General features: G+C 44.9%; 1 protein-coding gene across 2 annotated transcripts in view; it reads right to left on the bottom strand.

Moving 5' to 3' along the window:
- Window positions 1-10,983: 10,983 nt before the first annotated feature.
- The window catches only part of Prkcq (protein kinase C theta), an 80,175-nt gene continuing 72,383 nt past the window's right edge, over window positions 10,984-18,775 (bottom strand). For both annotated transcript variants that reach the window (XM_059263507.1, XM_059263506.1), the window contains 2 exons: window positions 12,201-12,329; window positions 10,984-11,686 (listed from right to left, as the gene is read on the bottom strand). In XM_059263507.1, the coding sequence (XP_059119490.1) occupies window positions 11,528-11,686; window positions 12,201-12,329 (288 nt within the window). In that variant the 3' untranslated portion in view covers window positions 10,984-11,527. The remainder of the gene's footprint in view (window positions 11,687-12,200; window positions 12,330-18,775) is intronic.

An 18,775-nucleotide genomic window follows, 5' to 3' on the forward strand; every position in this document is an offset into this window, starting at 1 on the left:
ACTTTTTGTGATTTCTTGCATGATTTTGTTCATTTAAAAATATTTTTAATGTAGACATTTTCCTGTTTACAGAAGACATGAATCTAGGCCTGAACACCCATCTCAAACATCTCTGATAAGGCTTCTGCCACATGTTTCATTTTCCATTCTCCAAATCTTCCTTCCTTTCTTTCTCTTTTAAGACAAGATTTTTCTTTTTTTATTTTTCAGACAAGTTCTCTCTCTGTAGCCCTGGCTGTCTTGGAACTTAATATGTAGACCAGGCTGGCCTCAAACTCACAGAGATCCCACTGCCTCTGTCTCCCAAATGCTAGGATTAACTGTGTGCCACCATGCCCAGCTGGCTCCTTCCTTCCCTCCTCCCTCCCTCCCTCCCTCCCTCCCTCCCTCCCTCCCTCCCTCCACCCCTTCCTTCTTTCCTTCCTTCCTGTGTGTAAGTGTGTATACATACACTTACAGGTCAGAAGAAGGCATTGGATCCTCTGGAGCTGGAGTTACAGGTGGTTGTTAACTGCCCGGTGTAGGTGCTGGGAACCCAACTCCAGGCCTTTGAAAGAGCAGCAAACATTCTTAAGCACTGAGTCATCTCTCCAGCCTCTACCTCTTCATTTTGAACTTGAAGATTCAGAGTAGCCTAGGAGACACACCTTGGGACACGTCTGTGAGAGTGTTTCCTGAGAGGGCTACCGGAACCCAGCCCTTCTTGCTTGACCTTGTGTTAGGGTTCTAGTTTTCCAGATTCCCACTGGAATGACCCATGGAACTCTCCACGTTCTCCAGTCCGCAGCTCAACACCCTTCACATTCCTCCTGAAAATCAGTTCCAAAGTCACAAGCCACATGGTCAGGTCATCCCAGCAACAGCTCACTTCTCAGCACCAGCTTTTTTTTTCTTTCTTTTTTATTCATTACTTTTTTGTTGTTGCTGTGACAAAACTTTAAAACAGTAATATAAGGAAGTAAAGGCTTATTTGTCTCATTTCTGAAGAGTGTCTTAATTACTGTTCTATTTCTGTGAAGAGACACCATGGCCAAGGCAAACTATAAACTATAAAACTATATAAAGGAAAGCATTTAATTGGGGACTTGCTTACAATTTCAGAGGTTAAGTCTGTGGTCATGGTGATGGGACAACAGGAGGCAGGCATGGCCTTGGAGGAATAGCTGAGAGCTTACCTCTGATCCACAAGCAGGAGGGAGAGAGAGGGAGAGGAGAGAGAGAGAGAGAGAGAGAGAGAGAGAGAGAGAGAGAGAGAGAGAGAGAGAGAGAGAGAGAGAGGAGAGCCTGGTATGGGCTTTTGAAACCTCAAAGCCGACCACCCCCATGACACATGGGGGTGACACATAGGGGTGTCTCCTCTCACAAGGTTACATCTTCTAATCCTTCCTAAATAGTCTCCCAGCTGGGGAGCAAGCATTGAAATCTAGGAACCGATGGGGGCCGTTCTCATTCAAATCACCATCAAGCCAGTATAGCTCTAACACATAGAGAAAGGTAGGAGTATGCCTTGGTCAGGATTTCTACTGCTGTGATAAAGTACCAGGACCAAAAATAACGTGGGGAGGAAAGGATTTATTTCAGTTTACAGTTCCGTACTCCAGTCCATCATCAAAGGAAGTCAGGGCACCAGAGGCAGAAACTGGAGCATGTGGCCTGCTGAGCCTGCATCTTATATCACCCAGGACCACCTGTCTCGGGTAGCATCACCCCCAGTGAGACGGCCGGTCCACGGCAATCATTAAACAAGAAAATACCCTACAGACGTGCCTACAGGCAATCTGATGGATGCGTTTTCTCAGTTGAGGTTCGTCTTCCCAGATAACCCTATCTTGTGTTAAGTTGATAAAACGCTAGTCAGGGCAGGCAGCTGATCACATGGCGTCTGCAATCCAGAAGCAGAGAGAAATGAATGCTGGTGCTTAGCTTGCTTACCTTACCCCCTTTTTATTCACTTAGGATTGTGACACCCCTAATCACACATTCAGGGTGTGTCTTCTCTCCTCAATTAAACCTTTCTAGAAACAGCCTCACAAACATGACAATGTCTCCTAGGTGGTTTTAAACCCAGTTACAGTGAAGATGAACTATTTCAGTCATCTCTGCTGTTCTTATTCTGAATTCACTTATAGACAGCTTGTGAGTTGTGTTTTACTTGCTCTTGAATGCAGAGGTGTTTACGAGTGAGCTTTCAGTTTGCCAGGCGGAGTTTTCTTGCCAGCCCTCCTGTGGTGACTTTGTCTTGTCAATGCTGAAGTCTTTTAACTTACCACTCCTTGAAGGTGTGTTGGTGGTTTTGTTTAGATTTTAAGAGTAACAATGTTCCCCACACTTTCCTCTCTTTACCACGTACTAGATAGATTTTTCCATATTTTGACTCATTAAACTTTATTAAATCCTGTGACATCGGCTACATTTTTCTTCGGGGTATATATTTAGTGTTTACTGACTTGAATTTTCTATTAGCTCATGCTTACTGAATTTTTTTCGGGTTGCTAGTAATCTTTTTTACCTAAGTTTTGATTTCTGAGGAGGTATTTCAAGGCCTCGCTCTATGATGATATTGTGAAGGTCTAGACTTGACTTTACAGGCTCCATCTTAGGAGAGGGCCACCATCTCAGGCCACCTGCTGTACTCAGTTCCAGGAAGGGCCTCAGGAATGTGCCATGACAACTCTAACAGATACAGGGCAGTATCCTCCTGCAGACACCCTGTCTGCGGTTTATGGCCCTTGAAGATAGCTAGATAATCCTGCTGAGCAGTCCAGATAATCCTGTTCAGCAGGCTGTGGTTCCCCACCAAAACTCTAACCCAATAGTTTAAAATGTGGTTTTGCGCCTAAAATCTAGACCAATAGTTTCAAAAAATCACCTTGCCCCATATCCCTTCTACCCAATCCCAAGTTGCCAATTCCTGGCTTGTGGTTTTTCCCTACAAAAACTCTCTACACCTGGGCTCGTGGCCACCACCACATTTCCTTCCATCTGCCCTGTGGTGGCCCAGGTTGAACCTGAATAAAAGGACCCTTATGTGTTTGCATCGGAAACCGGCTCCTTGGTGGTCTCTGGAGGTTTGAGGAAATAGGTACACCAACATATTTATCCATCTTGCATTTTTATCTGTTTAATTTATTATACTTTCAAAAGTCTCTACGTTTCCATGTATTCTGGATATTTTTATTCAAATAGGATTTTTTTAAACTACATTCTGCCTGGCATTAATATTACTAAAACTGAGATTTTTCTTTTCATTTCTTCCCTGTGTCTTGATGAAAACTCTTGTCAGGAGTTTGGTCTCTGAATTCTCTTCCCAGCTGGTTCACAATATTTAGATTTTTGTGTTCATGTTTGCAGTGTATGATTTTTAGCAAGGACCGTGGTGGGTTAGTTTAGCCAGAATCTGCCACCGTTGATATCTGATCAAATCCCTCATTTCTCTCCATCCCTCAGGGGAGGCTTTGTCACCTTGACTCAAGAATCTTGTTGGGTTCTCCCCTCACCCTTCAGCATCACTCAGTTCCAGTCACTGAGCTCATCTCGCTCCTTGACCACAGGTTCCAACTCATCCATGTTTGCAGTTGAGCCCAGACTTAGCCTCCTGTCCTTCATGGATTCCTAAATGGAATCTGTTTTTACCGCTTTACTGTCAGGCTCTGGTTTTCCTTTGATAGTTGTACTAATTCTCATCTTCCCCCTTTCCTTGTTTCCTTTATCTTTCGTTTCTTCCGAGTTCAACTGCAATATCTTTTCTTAGTCATTTATTGTCAAAAATTCTTGTCACCTAATTTGTATCTGCTGCTAAATAGCACAAAATTAAAAATGTCAATGGGAGAATGTCTTTTATTAAAGAGATTTAACGCATTGACATACTGATTAATGACATGTTTAAAAGTGGGTCTGTTTGTGATTGCTTTTACATTTTTTTTCTGTGTTCTACTTGTTCTTTTAATTGTTTGGAAGCGAACTGACCTTTTTCTAATCTCTTCATGCTTATGTTTACATTAAAGGAAAATAAGTCTATTGAATTTTCTGGATCTGACTTTCTATAGACGTTGCCAAATGATTGCTGCCCTTTGCCGCTTTATAGTTTCCTTAGTGTTATCTACTCTCAGGCCACTTCATCTTTATTCCTGTTACAATCAATTTCCCCTGAAGTGATGAATAACGAGCCAATTGCCAAGGCTGCTCTATTGCCTTCATGAAGGCTAATTGCTCCCACGAGTGAACGAAGCTTTGGATTCATGGGGTCTATTGGCATTTCCAGTATGTTACAAATCTCAGAACAGAGATTTTTGACTTGGTTAATATTTCACCATGTTGACTGACATCTTTAATCAAGTCAGTAGGCCTTTCTTTATCAGAAAGAAATAATAAAATAAAAGACAACTTTCCTGACTCCTGAATTCACGACTTGTTTTTTCTTCTTCTAGGCGTCATCTCCATCACAGTCTATGATGAGCTCAGGAGGCTCAGTGGAGAGAGCACTAGCCATAAGCCCTGGAAAAAAGGTTGGCAGGCAAAAAGATGAAAGCAAATGGTCAAAAGGGAGTATTGTTTTTATTGTAATTATCAATGCACACTGGTTGGACATAGCAGTAGGTTCACTGTTGTGGTCTAGACATGCAAGGTGTGTGTTTTGAGTGTGTTCAGTTCCCAGCGTCCCTCTGTTACCCTAACCCTCCCTGACTCTGGTTTCCTTTCCGGCCCTTGGTTAGGTCCTGCTCCTGCTTTCAAGTTGCTTTTTTAAAATATTAGTATGATTTTAAGCATGTGGTATACTTGTTTTTCTACCTCTGACCTCTCCTGCTTAACAGACTACCTCAAGTCCCATGTATTTCTCCACAAATGATGTGATTCAGTTCTACTGTGATGAGCACCACGAGGAACATGCATGCTCAAGTATCTCTGCAGATATTAATTTTGTGTGGTATAGACCTAAGAGTAGTAGATCTGGGTCATTCTAATTTTAGTTTTTGAGGAATCACCACGATATTGTCCCATCATTGCTGGGCTGATTTTCATTCCCAATAACAATGTATAAAGTTCTTTTCCCCTACATCCTTTCTAGTGTTTTTCTTCTTCCTCTTCCTCTCTTCTCTTTTTCCTTCCTTCCTCCTTCTCCTCTCCTTCCTTTTCCTCCCTTTCACCATTCTGTCTGGGATGAGGGGATTTTAAGTTTAAAGGGGGATTTTTCATCATGTGGGTATTCTAGTTAAATTGATCCTCTTATGTTTATGCCACCATTGATTGTTGATTGATAATTCATCTTCTGGAGAAAAGGAAGAGAAATAACATCTCCTGATACTTCTACTTGGTGTTTAGTATGTATGCTTGCCATCATTGATGACTACCCAAGATGTGTTAAGCATGTAGGGGCAAAGGGTACAGAAGAGGCTCTGTCTTTGTCCTCAAAGAGTTCACAGTATAGAGTCAGATATACAGTTCAGGGAAAGACATGTCACGGGGAAAGCTATGTAGAAGGGCATCTAATTTTGTCCAGGAAATGCATTCCCCACAAGGCAAATTTGGATTGAAAGTCTGTGGTGGTTTGAATAAGAATGGCCCTCATAGGCTCATATATTTGAATGTTTGGTCACTGGGGAGTGGTACTATTTGATTGAAAGGATTAGGAGGTGTGGCCTTGTTGGAGGCAGTGTGTCACTGGGGGTAGACTTTGAGGTTTTCAAAAACCCGAGCCAGGCCCAGTGACTCTCTCTTCTTGCTGACTACAGATCTAGATGTAGAACTCTCAGTTACTTCTCTAGCATCATGTCTGCCTGCATGATGCCATGTCCCAACATGATGATAATGGACTAAACCTCTGAAACTGTAAGCCATCAATTAAATGTTTTTCTGTTGTAGAATATTATTTTAAAATGTGTTACATTTGTTTATGCTGTGGAACATTTGTTTAATGATGCAAAGATGTGTTGCATTCCTTTATGTTGCATTTGTTTAACTCTGTGAAGCTGTGTTACTGTGCCTGTCTAAAACACCTGATTAGTCTAATAAAGAGCTGAATAGCCAATAGCAAGGCAGGAGAAAGGATAGGCGGGGCTGGCAGGCAGAGAGAATAAATAGAAGGAGAAATCTGGGAGGAGAGGAGAGATCAAAGAGTGAGGGAAGGAGGGCGATACTAGGGGCCAGCCACCCAGCTACACAGCCAGCCATGGAGTAAGAGTGAAAGTAAGAATTACAGAAGTCAGAGAAAGACAAAAACCCAGAGGCAAAAGGCAGATGAGATAATTTAAGTTAAGAAAAGCTGGCTAGAATCAAGACAAGCTAAGGCAGGGCACTTATAATTAAGAATAAGCCTCCATGTATGATTTATTTGGGAGCTGGGTGGCAAGCCTCCCCCCAAAACAACAAACAAACAAATAAACAACAACATTTTGGCAGTCTGACGTGGGGCCATAGAAAGCTGAACAACATTTTCCTTTAAAAGAGCAGCTGTGGTTATGCCTTGTGGGGAATGCATTTCCTGGACAAAATTAGATGCCCTTCCACATAGCTTTCCCAATGACACTTCTTTCCCTGAACTGTATATCTGACTCTACACTGTGAACTCTTTGAACCAGCTCTTAGAACCATGACTAAGAATTGGCTGCGTTTAAAGTAGCAAAATCATTCAAGGCATACTGAACTGCATGTTTAATAATCAAGTGGGGCAGGGGAATGTAGCTTTGTGGGGAAGTGTTCACTTAGTGTTCTGGCTAGTTTTATGTCAACTTGACTCAAGCTAGAGTCATTGGAACAAAGGGAGAATCATGTGGGAAAGTGTCTCCAAAATATTTGGCTGTAGGTAAGCTTGTAGGTCTCTCTCTCTCTCTCTCTCTCTCTCTCTCTCTCTCTCTCTCTCTCCCTTCCTTCCTTCCTTCCTTCCTTCATTCTTTCCTTTCTTTTTTAAAATTATTTTAACTTTTATTGATTCTTTGTGAATTTTACATCATGCATCCCGATCTCCCGATCCCACTTATCTCCCTGTCCCCTCGAATCCTCCCTCTGCCCTTGCAACGTTCCCCCCAAAACAAAACAAAATTTGAAAGAAAAACCAAAGACCAAACATAACAAACAAAGCAAAGCAAACCCAAAACAAAACAAACAAACGAAGGAAGAAGAATTTTGTCGTGGAAGCTGTAGTGTGGCCCATTGAGTCACACGGTTTACCCTTTAGTCCACTCATCTTTACTTGCAAGTGTTCATTGCCACGAGTCATTGGAGTCATTGGTCTGGCTCCAGTGAGGCCTCTGGCTTCTGCTACACCACTGACATTGGACTCTGACTGGGGCTCCTCTTGGATATCCTGTTATTGGCCTGTGTCATGGAGATCCTGCTATTTTGGATCTGCAGATCGGGCCCCTCACATGCTCCAACAGTTATAGATGAGGTGGATATTGGGGTGGGCTAACTCATAACCCTGGTTCTGGGCCTGGGTGGTAGCTGGAATGGTCAGTCCACTAGCATTCTCTCATCATCACTACCTGGACAAGCTCTCCAGCACTGCCTCCGCTAGCTCACCCAGTGCAGCCTGCAGCAAGGACCAGGGCTGATTCTGCTCTCAGATCCTCATAACTGGCTCATCCACATTCATACCACTAGGGCCAGCTCCACCATCATGCCCAGGCAAGGTTCAGGGCCCTCTCCCTCCATTGCTGTAAGGGACATATGAGGAGGCAGGGTCAGCTCTCCTGCTGTCACGACCTCGGGGCTGCCTCACCTGTACCCCCAATAACAGGGTCAGCTCTAGTGTGCTGCCCAGGCAGGGTGCAGGGCCCGCTCTCCTGTGTGCTGCAGCTGGTAAGGGGCAGGGCTAGTTCTCCCATTTTTATGGCCCCAGGGCCAGCTCTCTCACCTGCCACAGGTAGCAAGGGGAAGAGGGGGGAGGGCATAGTTCCCTCACCCATGCCGCTGCATGATGGTCAGGGGGCGGGGGGAGGGGTCAGTTCTGCTGCTCTCATGACCTCAAGGCCAGCTCACCTGTGCCCCCAACAACAGGGTTAGTCCTAGTGTGTTGCCCAGGTGAGGTGCATGCCTGTTGTGAGGGATGGGGCCATCTTTCCCTAGTGCAGGGGCCAGCTCTCCCTTAAGGGGTGGGTTCAGCTCTCTTGCTGCAGTATCCAGCAAGGGGCAAGGCCAGCTATCCCAGGGCCAGTGAAGGGAGGGGCTGGCTCAGCTGGTTCTGATAACTCCCTGTGCTAACATGGACCGTGGACATCATCACAGACCCCAGTTGCAGCGGGACCAGGGACCCAGACATGGTCCTTGGTGGCAGCTCGGGCCAGATGTCACCATGGTGTAGGGCATTTTCTTAATTAGTGATTGATGTGGGAGGATCCAGTCCATTGTGGTCCCTGGGTTGGTGGTCTAAAGTTCAATAAGAAAGCAGGCTGAGCAAGTCACATGGAGCAAGCCAGTGAGCAGCACCCCTCCATGTCCTCTGCATCAGCTCCTGCCTCCAGGATCCTGCCCTGTTTGAGTTCCTGTCCTGACTTCCTTTGATGATAAACTGTGATGTGGAAGTGTAAGCCAAATAAACCCGTTCCGCCCCAAGTTGCTTTGGTCATGGTGTTTCATTACAGTAATAGCAACCCTCACTGAAACACTTAGCATATGTAAGGTCTTGGATTCAAACCTCAGCCCTACAAACAAAAGAAAACAAAAACTAAGATGCTGAAAAGACGAGAACCCCAGTTTCCAAAAATTAGGGAGTGGACAAGAGGTGGAAAATGAAGCCAGAGAGGGAAGGCAGGTCCCGAACGCGGAGGTCATGCTTGCTTTGCAATTGGGACTTTTGTCCTGTAGGAAGTAAGAGGCTATAATATAGCCAAATGTTACTATACAGTAGAGCTATTTGAACACCCATCTTCACTGTGGCAGTATTCACAGGAGTCAAGTATGGAGTCAGCCTAGATGCCCATCCATGGATGAATGGATAAGGGGAAACATGACACAAATATACAGTAGATCCGTAAATCATATTTATTTATTCCTTCACCTGACATCAAGCACTGATGAGAAAAGGAGTTATGGAACATGCAAAGATAAATTGGACAGAGATCTTTCCCACTGGGGGTTTACAGCTCACCAGAAAAGTGATGAATGTACCAAAGCAAGCAGCTGGTCATAGGGGAGCTTAGAGAGCTTGGGGCGAACTAGCTAAGGCAGGGGAGGCAACACGATGGGCCAGTCTGCATCTGAGAGACTAGGGGGATTTGGATAAGTGGGAATGGGACATTGGAGGCAAATGAAATAGTATTGGGGAGGCACAGAGGTGAGAACTAATTCATGTGTCTGCACCATGCTGAGAAACTCGGGTGTTGCATCTGGGCTCAAGGTAAAGAGGGAGTCCAGGAACTAAGCCAGTGGGTCCATGGGGGCTTTAGTAAGGGAACATTACGCAGAACATTTTCAACATATGCATTTGCCACATGATGTCAAAGAAAAGAAACCAGATGTCTTTGGGAAAAGAAAGCAGATGCTTGTTTCTGATCTCTCTCCTTTTCATAGAGTCCAAGGTCCCAACCTAGCAAATGCTGTGTGTCTTCCCACCTCAATTAACCAAATCAAGAAAACGTCTCACAGGCCAACTTGAACTACAGAATCTCTCAGAGGTGGGTGGAGGTTTGTTCCCTAGGTGATTCTAAACCCTCAAGTTGACAGTGCTAACCATCACATTATGCAAAGGATCATAATCATAGGATTTGCTATCAAAATCAAAATCAAAATCAAGGAAGTTAGAAGGAGAGAAGGGATTGTTAATGATAATTCTGGTTCTGGGCCCAGGTAATGGAGGCTATGGTGGGGCCATTAGTAGAAACAGCAAATACAAGACAGAACTAGATCCTAACAATGGAATGAATGTACTCTGGGCATGTTGGGTTGATGCAGTCCGCTGGCAGAGGGGCTGCAGCTGGAGATGTCGATTTGTGACTGACTGCATGGAGTGGCACTTACATGCCAGGAGTAAGAGGAGAATACCAGGGGTAGTAAAGGCGAGGGCAGGGAGGGGCTTTCTGAGGGATGCAGAGTATGAGGAAGGACAAGAAGTCAATAGAGGGGTAAGCAAGAGAGGATGCAGGAAAATGTCATCAGAAAATTCTAGAAGGCAGGCTGGACAAGAGCATTGCTCCTGTATAAAATGCTGCAGAAAGGTGACTGAGGAAGAACATTCCACCAGGGACAGAAGACACTGCCACTGGAGGAAGGGAGGCCAGGCACAGTGTGAAGGCAGCCTGTGTAGATCCCTCCATCAAGTACTCTTTCTGGGGAGGGGAAAGAGCGACTTATTTATTTACCTGAATGGCTCACACTTCTGAACATCTCTTTTTCTTAATTCCTCAGTTTTAAACCAAATCCAACCCTGGTTATGTTGTGATGGTCACCACGATGGAAGTTATGTCTTTGAGGGAAATAGCAGAGAATCAAACTATTAAGAGGCATCTTTCTTTCTTCTTCTTTTATTTTTTTTATTTTTATTTTTTATTTTTTTTATTCCATTTTACATATCCACCTTTTTGTTACTGTCACATCTCATCAAAATATACAAACAGCACAGATATTTTAAGTGTACAGTTAGTACTCTAATCCAACAGGACTGACTGCTGCAAAAAGCATGCATGGGTTGTTTGTCTTGCAGGACACCTAAAGAGGGACTTATTTGTCATCAAATCACCAGGAACAGCAATGGGAAGGGATCGGTTTTCTTTATCTCAGAAGGATCATGCACTTCATTTCTTGTCTGGTGGGGAGATGGTAATGAATGGCTATGCTGATAAAGAGCTCAACTGAGGACGGGGGAAGGCAACGCTTGATGGGCAGCGGCAACCTCTGCCGTCCTTGTCGGTTATGTTGACGTCTGTGTGAACATGATGCTGCACACAGGCAACACACCCTTCCTTGTTGGCGACCTGAGCCCGGCTCGTTGCCACTCACTTTCCTCTGTTTTGTGAACGTCAGCGCTAGCCAGAATGAACAGATTTGTAAGTCTCAAGTTCCAAGCTATGTTTATTGGAGAGAATCCCATCACAACCCACTCAGGGCTTCCCCTTTCCTTCCCTTCAACCATTTACATCGCCACAGACATGCACAGAACAATGTGGATTAGTGGCTCCTTCTCCGTGGTTGAGTGAGATCCATTTCTATACGAGGCAATCTGCTGCTCCAGTCTTGAGAAATGTGTTCCATCTGCCCCTTGGCTCACCACCAACCAGCCACTGCTGTCTAGGGCAAGAGCAGAATCTTTCACAGTATCAGGAACCATCTTTCAAGTAAATGACTAGAGTTAATAATGATCTAACTTCAAGGGCTGCTGTGAAAGATGCCGGGTGATATAACGGGGTGATGTCATTAGTGAAGTAGACTTGGTTTCTGCTACAGGTAACAGGTCACGTGAGGAGATCAAAGGTCTCCCCACCTTTGCTGTTGAGTGTTTCTTTTCTTTTCCAACTTGAAAAAGAGACCCCCAGAAGCGATACTCAAACCAGTTCCCAGAGAGAAGGCAAATCCCTTCCGGTCTGGGGAGGGGTGAGGTTCAGGAGCAAATGAAAGTCTCCATCCCTGGATTAATGAAGGAAAAGTTTCTGAACATGTTCTGGTCCATGCTGTTGATGAGTGCTCTGTCGGCGAATGACAGCCGGGGTTTCTCACTTAGGAATTCCTTGTCGAAATTGCTACAGTCGTGTGGTGATTTCTTGGTCACAGTTTAAGGAGGAGAGAAAAGAAAAGGGGAAGAAAATTAGCCACCAAGTTCATTATCTTAACTTTGCTTATGTAGGCTATAGCGTGTGCACAACCCAGTGGGTCCAAATCCTGACTCATCATGTCTTTTATTAGAATAATTAATTTCACATGAAAGAATTACATTGTACAGGTTTCCGTCACCTGTACTGTGACCATTAAGAATATAAGTTCTGCATGCAAAACCCCATCTCCTGAAAGTCCCTCTCGGATGTTCGTTCAACGTGGGAATGTTCTGCAATTTCTTCCTCCCATAGGTGAATTTTGATGACAGTTTAAACCTGGCAAGCAACAGGAACACCCCCTCTGAACTCTCCTCTAGCCAAATGCTGTGGATTAAAGAAGCACGTTCCTCCCGAGGGTGGGGTCGGGCCAGGTTTCTGGAACTGCCCTTACTCGATTAGGATGACAGCCTGTGACAGAAGGAGAAGGGCTGCCGCCAGACTGTCCAGCTGGGGAGTCCTTACCACTTTGGGCCTGAAGGGCGGGTCAATCTCTTTCTTCTCAAGTTCTTCCCAGTTGATCTCTCGGAACAAAGGATGCTGGCGGATGTCTCCTCGCACCCCCAGCCTCTTTTCGGGTTCTCTCACAAAAAGCTGCAAGGGAGCAGAGAAGGAGTAGTTAGTTCACTTCTGTGGTGAGGCATTAGGTCAGGTGCGGGTGCACTCACTCGGGTGTGAGCAACTGGCTTTCTTCACTGACCGCTGTGGAGATGGAATAGGCTCACACTAACCTGACACACCCCCTCCATAGTCTGGGCTTCGACCTCCTTCCTCTTTGCCCCAGGAAGGGTGTACTGTGACTTATAGAAGCCTGGCATGATGTCAGCTTTGCTTTGGGTTACTTATGTGGTCTCTGACAAGGCATGGACTCTGAGTTAGTGTCATAACCTTCGATGTATGCTGTGCTGGTCACTTTTAATTGTCAACTGGACACAACCTAGAGTCACCCGGGAAGAGAGATCCTAAGGGAGCATTGCCTCGTCACACTGGCCTATGTCTGTGTCTGTGAGAGACTAATGACTGATGTGGGTGGTGCCATCCTCAGGCAAATGGTCCTGGGCCATAGAAGAAAGGTAGTCAAGCATGAGTCAGGGAGCAACCCAGTAAGTAGCGTTCCTCCATGACTTCTGCTTCAGTTCTTGTGTGAGTCCCTGCTCCAGTTTCCCTCTGTAACGGACTGTAACCTGTAAGCTGAAATTAACATTTTCCTCCTCAAGTTGCTTTTGGTCATAGTGTTTATCAGAGCAACAGAAAATAAACTAGAACATATTCCCAAGTATCTGTCTCACAGGCACATCCTTAGGATTAAATAAAACAGTAATATACACACATATACAAACATACACATGTATATATACATATATACCTTTACATAGAGAGGCATGCAAACATGCATACAATCACATGTATGTGGACCTAAGCATTCACACACACACACACACACACACACACACACACACACACACACACACATGCATGCCTACGCATATGGCTAAGCATATATGTATGTGTGCATAAACACATACCCACATATTGCAACCCCCCCATATTTGTTTACTGTAACTTTCGGTCTGTAATTCCCAACAGAATAAGCCAGGCACAGTGGTGTGGGTCTGGAAACCCATCACTCAAGAGGCCAGGGAAGGAGGATCATGAACTTGAGGCCAGTCTGGTCCAGTCTGGATGATGTTAGCCTGGGCTTTACAGTGAGGTGTGGTGCTGTTTGAAAAAAAAAAAAAAAAAACAAAACCCCAAAGTGGGGGAAAGAACCCTCAGCAGGACAGAATGAGTGATTAACTTATTTGTCCGACTTAACTGCCCATCCAAGTGTGACATTTCTTATGAAGATGCCCTATCTTAGGAGTCCAGCATTGTGGGGCTTGTGTGTGATGTCAGCTAGTCCTTAACAGTCAACTGAGGTCTCTGCAAGGCCCTGGGTATAGTCACACCCACTCCGCAGACCTGCTGGTGATACTACTGAACACCGGGCTCACCTCTCCAGCCTTTCAGCCAGTGTCATGTGCTCCCCCCCCCCTTCACCTAACAGTCACAATGGATGTCAGAAAGACTGCAGAGCAACCCAGAAGCATTTTACACTTTAACCTCTCCAGGGTTATGGAGCAGGAGAGTCTAAACATTGACACAGAAAGTAACAGGTTCCCCGGCGTCTCATCTAGTTACTTCTTATTTCGGCACCAGCAAGATGTCTGCCATAAAGCCACAGCTCAGGTGTTTTAGGAGACGATGGCCTTTTAAGATAGAAAAGGTAGCAAAACGTAGGGATTTTTCCAAGTGTCTCCCCCAAGGGTTTCAGCCCCATTCTTTCTTCCGTCCTCCCTTCCTCCCTCCCTCCCTTCCTTTCTTTCTTTGTTTTGTTTTTTTGAGACAAGGTTTCTCTGTGTCGTTTTGGTGCCTGTCCTGGACATTGCTCTGTAGACCAGGCTGGTCTCACAGAGATCCATCTGGCTCTGCCTCCCGAGTGCTGGGATTAAAGGTATGTGCCACCACCGCCCGGCCAGAAAACCTCTTTTGATGATGTTATCTCATAACTTGAAAACCTTCAGTGCCTTGGCTCTCCCCAAATCACAAAGGCATGCTGTAGAAAACTGCAAAAGAAAACTGCAGATTCTTTTCTTATGGATTGATCAATGAACTAATTAAATAAGGAGTCTTTCTTAAAGCTCCAGGTGTAGTCAGGCATGGTGGCATACACCTGCAGTCCCAATACCTGTGAGGTAGAGGCAGGAGGATCAGGAGCCAAGGGCTAGCCTTGGCTATAGAGTGAGTTTGATGCCAGACTGAGATACTTGAGATCCTGTCTTAGAAACAAGTGCCAAGTAGAAGGCTTAGGCGACCACTGCACATCCACTGACGAGGCCTCAGAATGGTCCTGATGCTGCTCTCAGCATCACCATCTAGTGGCCATGGAGGACTCTTACTGAGATCCTGAGTACCCAAAGTGTTTTATAAAAGTGCTATATAGTGGAAGTAACCCAAGGCTAGCATGTAAGAAAGCGACTACATTTGCATCACGGAAGGAGTGATTAATCTGTTTGTCTGCTTAGGGCTCTAGTAGCCTTGGGTAAGTTTTCTGAATCTTTATTTCCTATTTAGCCATTTTTCCATTACTGTAACAAAATACCCGAGATACTCAATTTTAAAAATAGGAAAGTTTTATGTTGGCACATGGTTTCAGAAGTTTCACCCCGTGGTCAGTTGGCTTCATGCCTTTTGGGCCTGAGATGAATCAGAACCTTCAGGCAGGAAGCTGGTGATGAATCTCAGTGTTGCACCTCAGCGCAACAGAGAAGCAAAAAAAGAGAAGGGGTGGAGGCTAGGGTCTGCCAAGCTCCCCATAACTAACTTCCTTGCACGATGATCCACCTCTTAAAGGTGCCATTACCTCTCAAGCCTCTGTCACGTGGGCCTTTGGAGGGGATATTTCAGATCCAAACTATAGCACTTCTGTCTGTAAAATGGAAGGTTAGTTAAGATGACCTCCAGGACCCAGAGAGTCCTGATGTCCTCATACTCCTACTAACATTCAAGACTCTGTGCTCTGGTACAAGCACACCCGTCCTTTCTTCCGAGACAAATCTGCTCATTGAATGGATCACTTACCCTCTCAGTTTCATAATAAGAATTCATCTTCTAGGAGGTGACTCAACCATTCTCCTAGTCATTAGTCTTTAAATTATGCCCCGGTCCTCTCTTCCTTGACCACCTTCGCTGTAACAGAGCTCAACCCCCTTTTCAAGGTCATCTGATTGGCTATGCCATTCATTCTGACCAATGTTCTCTGAAAGCCATGTTGAGTGCTAGCTGTTTCAGACAGGTCTGTGTGATTTGGTTTGATTATTCTAACTGTATATATTTATGGCATACAGCAGGATATGTTGATTTATGTGGAATGATTAATCAAGGTAATGAACATCCATCCCCTCACTTTTCTAGGGGGAGAATGAGAACATTTAAAATCTGCCCTGCACCTTTCAACCCTGCAGCTCACATGCTGGACAGCATGTTAACTACAGCCCACACGCTCGACAGCAGAGCTTTAGAACTCCATCCTTGCATTTAAGTGGTATGCTGCAACTTCACCCTAATTTTCAAAACACGTTTAAACAAGACCTTGTGAGATGGCTCAGCACGTAAAGGACGTCCCATGTGAGCCCGATGACTTGAGCTTGCTCCCTGGAAACAACAGTAGAAGGAGAGAACCGATTCCCAAAGTTGTCCTCAGACCTACACGCCTCTGCGTTAGCATGCGCACATGCACTCGTGGATACACATGGTGCACACACATACAATAGTGATAAACGAAATAAAACTTCAAAGAAGAATAGAAGCTATGTTGCTGTCCTACTTGTAGTTTGAGGAAACTGAGGCTCAGAGTAGCTCTGTCACTTCTCCAAGGTCATGAATGCAGCCAGCAGCAGAGGCGTCATGGTCAGTACCCTTCCCACTCTGGGAGCAGGTGTTCTCTCTGCTACGCCCCACACAACATTTCACAGCGGTTTTCACCTGCTGTCAGTTTTCCCAGTCTGCCTGTCCTGTGGACTGTGTTCGTTCCCGTTACCCACAGAGTCTAGCACCATCCCTGGTCCTAAGAAGCAGCTGAGAAAATGCCAGATAACGGAAGATGCTGTCTTCCCAGGTTATCTGCAGGCCGCACATCCTCTGTCCTCACCTTCTCTCAGCCTCCTGTTTTCAGCACATGGAAAAGGCACCGCATTTGCAGTAAGATTGCTTTCTCTGTGGACTCAACAACCAGCGAGAATACAGGTGGAAAAACACATTGGTTCTTAAAAAAAAAGATTCATTTTATTTTTATAAGTGTGTGTGTGTTTGTCTGTCTGTCCGTCAGTGTGTCTGTGTGGGGTGTGCATGTGAGTGCAAGTGTTTGTGGCGGCCGGAAGAGGGCACTGGAGCTCCTTAAGCGGAAGTTACTGGAGTTTGTGAGCTGCCCAATATGGGTGCTGGGAGCTGAACTCGGCTTCTCTCCAAGAGTACCAAGTGCTCCTAAATGCTGGGCCAACTCTCCAGCCCTGACTACATTTTTTTTTTTTTTAAGTTTTAAAACAGAAGAAATAAGCAGTTTGCCCCCCCCCCCCCCCGCCCCAATGATCATAACACGTGGCTGACCTCTGCCTCCTAAGGATATTTTGATGAAACAAGATGAGATCGATAGCTTAAGTGTCTTAAGAACGGCCCCAAATCTAGCTGACATTGGTATAATGAAATGTTTTAGGGAATTAAGTTAGAAGTCACTGCCTTGGGCCAACTGTGAGCCACGCTCAGTTTTCCATTAGATTTTCTTAGCAAACATGTGACATTTGGACCAAGAAAATCCTAACAAAGAGCCATCTGAGTTCGGCTTAGGCCCCTGTGAAATAAAATAATGTCTTCTTAAAAGCAAAATGGGAAACGAGAAGATAATCTGGTCTCCAGCCCCAAAGTTCAATATTCTTTCTGTCCTTATCTTCGCTCCCAGCAGCAAACAGGCCCACTTAATGTCCTGAGGGCAAGACAGGCCCTAAGGACACCCAGGTCAAGGGCTCTGCGGCAGGAAAGATACACCAAGGACACGAGGAAAGTATTGCTTTTGCCAGTAAAAGCTTTCTATATTTATAGGAAGCAGCTCACTCTTACACAAAAAAGCTGGGACATAGTTGGAGTTTGTTTAAATTTATTTGACAGCCCGGGTAGGAAGCTATTTGTAGGCACCCACAGCTGTGGCAGGTTGTACCTGGATCCCCCCTCCCTCCCAAGTCCCTCCTCAGAAAAACGGTCCTGCAAAAAGGGAGATGGATTTCTGTTTAAGGTCATTACTTTCCCGTCATTTTCAAACACAAGGACCGGACATCCTGGATAAATAAACGGGGGAGAAAGGGTGCTCGCTTTTTATTTTGTCACTAGGCAACTGGACAGCAGCATCCCAGCTGTAACTCTTGATGGAACACAGCCTCTTCCGACATGCTCAGTGGGCTACACGTGCCCCTCATGAGAGCTCAAGAGGACAGTCTGGTTGGTACCACTGCGCTACTGGGTGCCATACAGCGCTGCCTCGTCCAGCCTTTCTGGAGAACTCGGGACTTCTTGGTTTTACATCATGGAAAAGTCCCTGGAGGGAATTTCTGAGAAACAGTATTTTCTTTGGATTTTTGCAGAAGGGGGGGGGGGGGGCGCGCAAGGCTGTGAAGGCTGTTGGATTAAGCTTTAAAGTGATCCAGGAGGAAAGATAAGCTGCAGATCAGCCTTATTCGCAGCAAACTGCATAATGGAAATTAATTTTTATCAGCTGAATTGCTGCGATGTGTGCAAGGGGAGGGCAGGGATTTTTTTTTTAATTCATGTCAGAAATAACAATGGCTTCCTAGTGGCTTTAAAGTCTCCTGTGCGTATAGTCCTCCGTTTTTATCCTTAATTGCCTTAATTTTTGATCTATTCAACAAGTTTTTGCCCATTTTCATAACACACTTTTCTTCTACCACCAATAATCTGCATAAATGTGTATTTTATATTTTTGATGTTTGCATGGCATTTAGTCTTACATTTACTTCTGTTTTTGCAAAACTTATGACGTTTATCTATCTACCTACCTATCTATCTACCTATCTATCTATCTATCTATCTATCTATCTATCTATCTATCTATCTATCTACCTATTTATTATTTATCTGCGTGTGTGAGTCCATTCTCTCCTCCCTCTGGTGAGCAATCTCAGGTCATCAGGCTTTGGGGTGAATGCCTCTACCTGCTGAACCATCTTGGCCCTACCTCTGCTTTTAAGTTTCCTGTGTGTGGGTGTACAGGTATGTGTACGCACCTATGTGGAAACCAGTAACTAGCCTTGGGTGTTATTTATTTTAAAAAACCATTTATTTATTTATTTACTTATTTGAGCTGAGGACCGAACTCAGGGCCTTGCGCTTGCTAGGCAAGCACTCTACCACTGAGCTAAATCCTCAGCCCCCTTAAAAAACCTTTTCATCATTAATTTTTATTTTACATGTTTTGGTGTTTGGTCTGCATGTAT

This window comes from Peromyscus eremicus, chromosome 5 (genome assembly GCF_949786415.1).
Source record: "Peromyscus eremicus chromosome 5, PerEre_H2_v1, whole genome shotgun sequence".
NCBI classification, from domain to species: domain Eukaryota; kingdom Metazoa; phylum Chordata; class Mammalia; order Rodentia; family Cricetidae; genus Peromyscus; species Peromyscus eremicus.